Source organism: Pelodiscus sinensis, chromosome 2 (assembly GCF_049634645.1).
Source record: "Pelodiscus sinensis isolate JC-2024 chromosome 2, ASM4963464v1, whole genome shotgun sequence".
Taxonomy (NCBI): domain Eukaryota; kingdom Metazoa; phylum Chordata; order Testudines; family Trionychidae; genus Pelodiscus; species Pelodiscus sinensis.
This window is the reverse complement of record NC_134712.1, coordinates 139,748,558-139,758,726: the sequence shown is the minus strand read 5'-3', so window position 1 is coordinate 139,758,726 and position 10,169 is coordinate 139,748,558. Positions and strand designations below refer to the sequence as shown.

At 40.8% G+C, this 10,169-nt stretch overlaps 1 protein-coding gene across 1 annotated transcript in view; it reads right to left on the bottom strand.

The window, feature by feature from the left end:
- Positions 1 to 3,600: 3,600 nt before the first annotated feature.
- SLC6A19 (solute carrier family 6 member 19) overlaps positions 3,601 to 10,169 on the bottom strand; it is a 44,352-nt gene continuing 37,783 nt past the window's right edge. Inside the window, exons 9-12 of the mRNA XM_006137063.4 lie at positions 9,812 to 10,016; positions 9,487 to 9,646; positions 6,195 to 6,357; positions 3,601 to 5,021 (exon numbers count right to left, since the gene is read on the bottom strand). Coding sequence (XP_006137125.1) covers positions 4,812 to 5,021; positions 6,195 to 6,357; positions 9,487 to 9,646; positions 9,812 to 10,016 — 738 coding nt within the window. The 3' untranslated portion in view covers positions 3,601 to 4,811. The remainder of the gene's footprint in view (positions 5,022 to 6,194; positions 6,358 to 9,486; positions 9,647 to 9,811; positions 10,017 to 10,169) is intronic.

The window sequence follows — 10,169 nt, the reverse complement described above, 5'->3', positions numbered from 1 at the left end:
ATCAGTTCAAATTTGATCTTTTCTTTAAAAATTGTGTAGAGTGACATGTGGAGAAAGGGGACATAGATAAAAGGGGCATACAGTGTGAGCCCTGAGTGTCCTGGTGCTCAATACTTTAATGATTTCTTGTAGTAGGCACCTCCATCGATGAGTGCTACAGTATCTTTATCTTAGCCTTAAGTCTTTGGTTGTTGAATTTACCTGAGGTGGTGACTCCGTGTGCTGAAATTGCTACTTTTTTGTGTCCCAGTAAATCTCTGTGATTCCATAAGTGAGTATTCCTACTAGTGGCAGCAACTTCAAAATGGCAAAAGGACTTTTGCCTGAGCAATAATTTATGGTCACGCAGATGAGACTGGAATCTGTGAACAGCCGACAGACTGAGCTCTGTGGCTCTCTGTGAATGAGTTGATAGAGGAGAAAGCTGCACAACACAGTACCCACTAGTGATTTTGGATGGTGATGCCAAAGTCTTTTACTAGGAGTTTGCCAATGTGGATTGTGATTCCCATAGACCGTTATGCACAGATTTATACAAATGCTATGAAGGGAGAACTAGCCTTTTTAAAATATAAGAAAGAATGGCAAGGATCCTGTCTTTTGACAGTGGCCAATGCAAGGTACTTTAGAGAGAACAAATAAAAGAGATTCACGAGTGATCCATCTCATCACCCAGTCCAAGCAGGACACCTGTGGAAATGGATTCACAAACTGCCTGACTGTACATTCATAATTCACCATAAACTTAGCAAAATTTGATTGTGGATGCTCTCATTTATGTGAGAGCAGCAAGACTAAATTCAGCCTGGTCTTCTGAAGATCTCTGACAAGAACTGTGTAAGGACCCGATGTGTCCTATTTATAGCTTTTGATGTGTAAATGCAAATATCAAAGGCAGGGGAAATTGTCTTTGTTGTGCATTAACCAGTTAATATCTTTATTCAAGCCCAATTGTTAGTTTTGAATTTGTAAATGAATTCCAGTTCAGTAGTCTTCCTCTGTAATTGGATGGTAAAATTCCTTTGTAGAAGAATGGCTACTTTTAAATCCATTATTGAAAGTCCAGGGAGATTAAAATGTTCCCCTACAGGTTTGTGTGTGTTACAATTCCTGATATCAGATTGCAACAAAGGACACAAGAGACTGTCCAATTTGGCAAATATACATGGCAAAGGGGCATTGCTGGCACTTGTTGGCCTATATCACCTTAGAGGACGTGCAGTTGTATAGGCCCCTGAGGTTGTGGTTTATATGGCTAGGTCCTTCATAGTGTCACTTGTATAGATGTGTGGACAGAATTGGCAATGGGGTTTGTTGCAGGGGTAAGTATCCGAGTGAATATATCTGAGGTGTGGTATGTGGCTGCTGGTAAGTAATTGCTTAAAGTTAGGGGCAGCTGTCTATAGGTGAGGCTTGGCCTGTTTCCCAAGGTCTGTGAGTGTGAGGGATCATTCTCCAAGATCAATTGTAGATTGTTAATGATGCACTAGAGGGATTTAAGATGGAGGCTGTAGGTGATGTTCTGTTATTTTCCTTATTGGGCCTGTCTTGAAGAAGTAGACTCCTGGGCACTTATTTGGCTCTGACAATCTGTTTCCTCGCTTCCTCAGGTGAATATATAAGTTTCAAGAACTTGTAGATGTTTGTCTCTGTCTGTGGGAATGGAGAAGATCTGGTTGTATCTTAGGGCTTTGTTGTATATAATGGATGGTGTAATGTGTCCTGGATTAATCTAGAGGCATAGATAAGAAAAGCCGTCTGTAGGGTGGTGTTTGTGACCATCATTTATTTGTACTGTAGTGTCAAGGAAGTGGATTTCTTATGTGGACTGGCCCAGGCTGAGGTTGAAAGTGAGTGACTCAATTAGCATCATTAACATGGGTCCTACAAAAGACAGGCAGTTGCTTTTGCTGTTATATGTACTCTGGATTCTGTAATTTCCACTCCAACTCATCTGATGAAGTGGGTTTTACCCACAAAAGCTCATGATATAATATGTTTGTTAGTCTCTAAATTGCAACAGGACTGCTCATTGCTTTTAAAGTTATAGACTAACACAGCTACTACTCTGAGACCCCAAGTTATGTTCAGTGCTCCAACAGATTTCCCAAAGGAGACCAAGACTGGGGTGGTTCAATACAGTACCAGGATCTGGCTCCCAAATTGCAAGTGCATGAAGGTAAAAGGATTGTCTTGCCAGCCAAGTTGCAGAGAACAGTACAGGGTGCCTTCATTATCATGAAATGGCAGGCCATCTGAGGCATAACTGAGTAAGGATTTTTTTGACTGTGTGACTGCAGATGTTAAGGATTCCCCAGTGATCAGGGGAAGGAATCTGACTACAACATGAGGTTTGCCAATAACTCCAGAGAACCATGTGAGGACCATTGTTGCCCATCTGCAAGTCATGGGAAAGTGGAGAGAGCTGGGGACGTGGGAACCCCTGGACAAGGTGGGGGGAGGGGCATCTTCATCCTCCCAGAAGGGGCAGGACTTTAGGCAGAAGGGGTAGGACAGGAGTAGCCAGCCCTCAGTGCTGCCTGTAGTATGCCATGCTGATACCTCCCTTCCTTCTCCCTCCCTCCCCCCACCCCAGCCCTAAGCGGTATCCAGAGTGCACTGCCTGGCCCTCCAGTGGCAATTTAAAGGTTCCAGTGGCAATTTAAAGGGCTCTGGGTACTTCTGAATTGCTGGGCCCCAGGACAGTCGCCCCCCTTTTCCCCCTCCCTCTATCAGCAGGCTTGGGAGAAAGTAAACTCCATGCTTTGAGTCTAACAAAATTGGCACAGCTAGCTAGTACTCTCCCTATGAGATTATCGGGACTCTGCAAACCATGCTTCTCTGTGACTTGATGTTCAAGCAACAGGACTTTGCTTGTTCCTGCAACTACACAACGTGTGATGTGGCAGAGTCTTGTATCGGTGATCTGAGGCCAGCATGCCAGATGGTAGGGGAATAAATTAGCTAGAGGTGAGCATGCCACCCATAGGATGCCTGGGAAAAGGGCTATTAAGTTTCCCTCCAGGAAGGAGAGAAGGTGTAGTTATGCTACTGGAAAAGACAGTCTGGGGGGAAAAATCTCAGACTTGCTCCTTTTTTGGAGCATTTAAGACACTAACCAAAGGAAGAGCCTTTCTGCAAAGGCAGACTAAGGTTTGCTGGGGCCCTGGGCCAGAACAAGTAGGTGAGACCCTCACTACCACTTTTGCCTGTAACCCCGCCCCTGTTCCATCTCTTCCATCTCTGACTCTACCCCTTTGTCTCTTCACCATGGCCCTGTCCCTGTTTCACCTCTAGTCCCAACCCATTCCCCCTGCCACTATAGTCCAAGTCTGGAAAAGCTCTACCCCCTTGCCATGGCTCCAGGACCATAGCTGGGATCAAGGTGTTGGGGTTTCCTCTGGTGCTTCTCTCACTCCACCCACCCACCCGGGTGCTTATGCCAGGGACTGGTGTCAGGAGACTGGGGTTTATCTTCCCTTGCCTGCCAGCCTTGGGCTTCTGCCAGGGATTAGGATTGGGGTGCTAGGGCTTCTTCCATCCCACCCAGTGCTTCTGTTGGGGCCTATTGGATAATCTGTCCTTTGTAGTCCATTGAGACCCGGTGAACAGATTTATTGAAAGAAAAGGTCAAGTAAACACTGAGTATGCTCATCAAGTGTCTCAGAGGGATGCAGAACAGGCCTTGGAGGTACCACAGTAGATTTCTGTTCCTCAGGATGGGAGACCAGTTGTGGAGAAAGAATTGCCAGGGTGTTCTCAGGACCTCAGCACACTTCAGTCTTCAATGGAGAGTCTCTTCACAACAGCTGTGCCTAACCTGGAGGACGTACACTTTCCACTTGCTAATTATCTAGATCCAACAATGAGCAATAGCTTCAGGGCTAGCTAGAGGACTTAAGCAGGCTGATTTACACAGAAACTTGTATGGATGGCAGACTACCTGGATTCCTAGGAGTTACTGCTTTAAATCCTTATTTAAGTGGAGGGGGCAAGTTGTAATGATTTGTCTCAACAGCACCTCCATCAATAGATGATATTATGGTCTTGTTTATTGTAGCTGGCCCAGTACGGGCTTAAGAGGAAGTTCAGTGCTGCTTGTGTGTGCTGAATTTAGTACCCGCAGTCCAATACATTCCTGTGACTCTATAAGCAAGGATTACAATATTGTACTAAAGCTATCCACCTGGACAGTGAGACGAGAAGGTAAATGTCTTATCCCAGCTGGTCCCCCTCAGCTTCCCTGCCATCAGGGAAATCGTGGAGAAAGGCTGCATGAGTGACCATTTTTCCTTGCACTGGCTATTAAACAGGAGATAAAGAATGCAGACCGTGCCATTCCCAGAACAGCAACTGCTGCTGCTCCATTAGGAGATTCTCGCTCCTGTGTTGTCAGCAAGGGAAAGAGCTAGCTGCTGACAACTAGAAAGTAAAGGGAAGTGAGGGAAGTATCCAGGTAGCAAAACTAAATCAAGATATAATTTTCATACTTAGAAATATTTTAATAATTAAATATTTAAAACTTTTGCTCGAGGAAAAATATTTGTGACCCTGTGCAACACAGTGGCATGCATGCTTAAAAACAATTGAATGTGCAAGACTCGAGTCAGCTTAAAATTAGTGTTCACATTAGTTCTCCTGCCTGTACAGACAGACACTGAAATCAGTTACTGTAAGGTGCACTTAGTTTCATTGTTTCCTTAGGAACCTCACCTCATTGCCAATTTATGGCAATGGAGCTAACTATGGATTTCATTTTGGTTTTTTCCTTCCTTCACTAAGAGTCTTTTTCCCGTCTTTTTGAAATGTTGTTATGCATAATTCTTCAGGCCTCCATTCATGGAGGGCTCAGAAACAGAGGTGACAAGGCCCTGATGTCCATCTTTCTTTTGACAACAATTTTTGATGGCCTTGTAGATGGCAAAGATAGGGATGACCAAACAAGGCACTCCAGCCAGGATTACAATGATGGCATACACCCAGCTAGGATATCCAATTTTCTCTGATTTGGGGAACTCAGCCTGTGAAAATAAACAAGCAATCAAGATTCAATGATTTGTGGTGGGTAAAATATACAAGAAGATTTAACATAGGAATATAGTCCTGGAAGGGACTCTCCTTGGTTACTCCTTGGTCCAGTCTCCTGATAATTCAAGCAACCCTGGCATATAAGCCTGTTCATAAATGTATCAAGATTGAACCTAAAACTAGTACGTTTGTTTGCCCATTATGCCTATATATATTAAATAGTAATACAGAAAAAACCCAGAACCATAGCATTCGTTCCTACATACCAGTATTTTAACTATAAGAGGAAAAGGAAATATTTGTAATTTATGCATTAAAAGATATAAAAAGATTTTTTTAAATAGTTTTTATAGTTTAACTGAGCACCACAAGAATACTATTTAGCATTTACATCTTAAAAGCACTTTACACACCATTTAATAAGTAAGTCTCACAACACCGCTTTAAGGCTATGTCTAGACTGCAGACTTCTTTCGGAAGAAGCTTTCTGGAAGAGATCTTCTGAAAAAACTTCTTCCGAAAGAGAGCGTCTACACAGCAAAAGCTCATTGAAAAAGCAATATGCTCTTTTGAAAGATAGAGTCCATACTGAATGGACACTATCTCGCACGTAAGCTGTGATTGCTATGGACTGAGTGGCCACTCGGGCACCTGTGGTTTTTTTTGTCTTTCCTCTTCTTTCGAAAGAACTCCTTCTTCCCTGTCCACGTACACCTTTTTCTGAAAGAGCTCTTTCAGCAAAAGGCTTCTACCTCATAGATATTTGCAGTTCTTACAAATTTTCATGGATTATAAATGGGCTCAGAATCTTTTGTTAAGAGTGACTGCTCAAACTCATATGCAATCCCTACCCTATAAAAGACTTATTATCCTGCCTTGATCATGTCTCATAGTAAGACTCATTGTGCTGTCCATGGCTTCTCCTTCTCTTGAGTAAAATTGCTCAGACTTCTCCATCTAGCAATTCTCATTCATTTACAGCTGAATTTAAAATAGCGAGTTCATTTTTCTGAGGTTTAACATTTAATTTTTTTATATTTCATTTAGAGTATTCATGAAAACACTTGAATGAGCATTGTGGAGAAGATGGATGTAATTAATACAGGCACTGAAAGGAGGACGAATACATAATAAATTCAAGATGTGTTTTGACCTTTTGTACTTACGTAATTAGGATCCCAAATACTATAAAGCAGTTTTTGGTTGACTTTCACCACAAAGTAAAAGAAGAAGATAACTAACATAATGAGAGGACTGATAACTCTCCATGTGGCTTGCCAGAAAATGTTAGGTTTGTGTCCAATCATGAACTCGATATCTTCGTTAAACCTAAAAGCAAAAGTAGCAAGTTCAGGAAAATTACTTCACTCCAGTGGTTTGCAAAGCACATTTAAAGACTGTCCAAGCACGAAGTAAAATGCCCTACTTATATTTTTCAGAATTTTCCAATAAAATTTTCCACCATAAAATATAAATTGGTAAAAAGAAAATTTAGAAATATTTTTCCAATTCTGGCAAATATTGGTATAATTATCCATTTTAATCAAATTGGTAAAATTATACATTTTAATCAAATTTCCCAAAAGCAAGTCAGGAAAAATACTCTTAAAAACATGTATTGTTGGTTGACTTGCTTCTGATTTCACACTGCATGTAATTATCAAGAAAAGCAAAAAGATCAAAGATATCAAATTATGGCATTGTGCCTTCAAAAAGTAAGAAAAGGTGTGAATTCATTTAGAAGGTTTAGAATTTTAATATATACTCTTGGTTACTAACTTGCGGAGAGAGAGACCCTATCAGAACTGGGTTCTATTTCAGGTCTGGAAGGGAAGTGGGGTCTAGTTGGTTCCAGCAAGGGCAGATACATCTGAGTTTTACGTAAGAACATCAGAATGGCCATATTGGGTCGGACAAAAGGTTCATCTAGCTCAGAATCCTATCTTCTGACAGCAGCCAATGCCAGTTGCTTCAGAGGGAATGCAAACAGGCAATCATTGATTCATCCTATTTCCCATTCCCAATTTTTGAAAAGCAGAGGCGAGGGACGTGCAAGAACTTGTTGCTGGATCCCTGTTCACCCTTGCTAATTGCCACTGAGGGACCTAGTCAAGGCTCTGAGAATTAAACTGAGATTGCAGGTTGAAGCGGATGGTCTCTAATGCCCTTAAGAATTCTGTTGCTACGACTAGACTGCATCCCTCTGTCGACAGAGGGATGCAAATCAAGCACGTCAAATTGCTAATGAAGCCGGGATTTAAATATCCCATGCCTCGTTAGCATAAACATGGCCGCTGCTTTTTTTCGAAATGGAGGTTTTTCGAAAACAAAAACAAAAACAGCAGTCTAGACACGAATCTGTCAAAAATAAAGCCTTTTTTGACAGACCCTGTATTCCTCAAAAAATGAAGCCTTTTTCGACACATCCGCATCTTGACTGCTTTTTTTTTCCGAAAAAACTCCATTTTGAAAAAAAGCAGTGGCCATATTTATGCTAATGAGGCATGGGATATTTAAATCCCAGCTTCATTAGCAATTTTGATGTGCTTGATTTGCATCCCTCTGTTAGCAGAGGGATGCAGTCTAGATGTAGCCTGTGTGTCAGTGCGTGAATGAACACTGAGTATACAGTACTGGAGAGTGAAAGGCCATTATGATTGATAGATGTATTTTAAAGGAGTTGAGAGAGAGTTTAGATTTTTTCTGAGGTCTAAAATTTGGTCTAAAATCAAGTCTATGTTTTAGAATGCCATCAAATTTGGAGTAATTTCCATTTTTGCTGGTAAGTGCACAAAGTGGTTGATTTTGCCTGTATAGAAACACCTTGTCAGAGCATTCTATCTCTAAGGGTGTCTCTAGGCTACAGGGATTTTTTTGAAAAAAGTGGCCTTTTTTCGAAAAATCTTTACCTGCATCTAGACTGCCGCCGCGTTCTGTTAACAGTAAATTTAAAGAATGTGGCTGTTTTGTCAACCACGGAAAACCTCATTTTACAAGGAATAACGCCTTTTTTTCGAAAGTGCTCTTTCGAAAAAAGGGCACTATGTAATGCAAAATGTGCTTTTTTGAAAGAGAGCATCCAGACTGCCTGGGTGTTCTCTTTCGAAAACATGGCTTGCTTTTTCGAAAGTACTGATTTGTAGTCCAGATGCTCTTTTTTGCAAGTATCTTTCGAAAAAGCCTCTTTCAAAAAAGGCGTGTAGTCTAGATGTAGCCGAAGTCTTGAAACCAAGGAGTCAAGTGTGGAGAGAGAGGATCCACAAGTTGGGATAAAGGATCAGGCTGTAGTTTTGAGAGAGTCATTTTGAGAGTAGACTGATGAGAGACCAGAGGACATATCCATCTGTGCCAGAAAGAGTACCAAAATGAACTTGACCAGGAGGGGGTAATCAGAATAACCCTTGCTTAGTCTTCTATTGTTAACAGGACTTTAGCTAGTAAAAAAATGAGGGAAAGGCATATGAACGGGCCCTGTCCCACGGGAGAATGAGGCACTGTTTCCCCAGGCCTGCCCTGGAGAATAGTGAGGACATTACTTGTTCCAGTAAGTAGTAAATTGCTCTATAATGAGGGTTTCCCAATGGGCAAACATGTTTTAAAGCACCTCTGAGTTCAATTCTGAGACTGTTGTCTGTCATATTCTGTGTGCCTGGCAGATCAACAGCTGAGATGAGCATGTTATGAAGGATACACTAATTCCAAAGTCTGAGTGATTCTGAGCAGAGGGAATGAGAGCTGAAATCTCACTAGCAATTTATGTAAAACATCATATTTTCCATCATGACTTTCACATGAGTGTTCTTGATGAATGGAATAAAGTATGCACAAGAGTTCCTGACTGCCCTTAGTGCCAGAAGATTGACATAGAGGGCCACTTCTCTAGGATGCTATTTGGTCTGAAACATGCAGTTGTTCAGATGGGCTTCCCAGCCTCTTAGGAAGGCATCCATCATCAAAATTGGTGGCCATTATATGAACAGAACACATGCTCTACCTTCATCCATGGCCCATGCCAGCAGCACCATACTTAAGATTCATGTGAACTAATTATTGCATTTTATTACATTTCATGTGCAAAATATTCTGCTCTTGAACATTTGCTAACTACTCAGTTTTTTTCTTCAGATCTTATAAATATTTCTCTTGCATTCCTTCTGAAAATTTTATCTTTTTTGTTTAGAAATGTAGTCAGTTATCCGTTACGGATTATTATTACCTGTTGACAGAAAAGCTGATTTAACCTACAGTATAAATCAAAAACACTAAATCTTAGCAGCTACTTTTCTTTTTTCATTGAGACAGGCTTTAAAAAAATTTATATTATGAAAGCTAAATGATGTTTGTTCAGTTCCCATGAGTTCCCTTAGAGAGCAGACATGGGGTATAGTAAGAGAGCAGCTATGGCCTTCATTCATTCCTGCATTTTTCTACAACAGTAAGCCTATGTTTGTTTCATACCTGTCTATTCCATAAATGTAGACGACTGAAAACATCTCGCAAAAAGCAATTATCAGCAAGGGAATGGATCCAGCAAAACTGTCAAATAGTGCCAGCCAATAGTTTCCAGAATTCAACACAAAAATAAAAGCAAGCAAGTAAGACCCTGCACAAATCAAACCTGTAAATAAGAAGCAAAGACAAATGTTTTAGGCTTGGAATAAATTATAAAAATTAATAATAAATGTCAGATACTTAACTGTTCACTTCTAACTAATTTTAAGAATGAAGACAATTCCAAATTTCTTTAAAGATGATAGGTATTGTATGGCTCTTCAGTACCTACCTGTGATAAGTTCCTTAGGCCATTTTTTGGGTATGATATTAAGATCTTGCAAAGGTACAAGAACACCTTCCATGTTTCCAAACATAGATGACAAGCCTAAGCAGAACAGCATGATAAAGAAGAGAATGGACCACAAAGGCGAGACAGGCATTTTGGTGATAGCTTCAGTGAAGACTATAAAAGCCAAGCCAGTTCCTTCAACACCCTGCAGAGAAATAACAGCACTGATGAAATTCAGCATTTAAAAATACTTTCATATAGACTGTGGATGGTAATGCATTATACTGTACCATAGTAATATTTTTCTATTTATTTTCATGAATCAATACTAATTCAGCATTATGTTTTCCGTAGCATA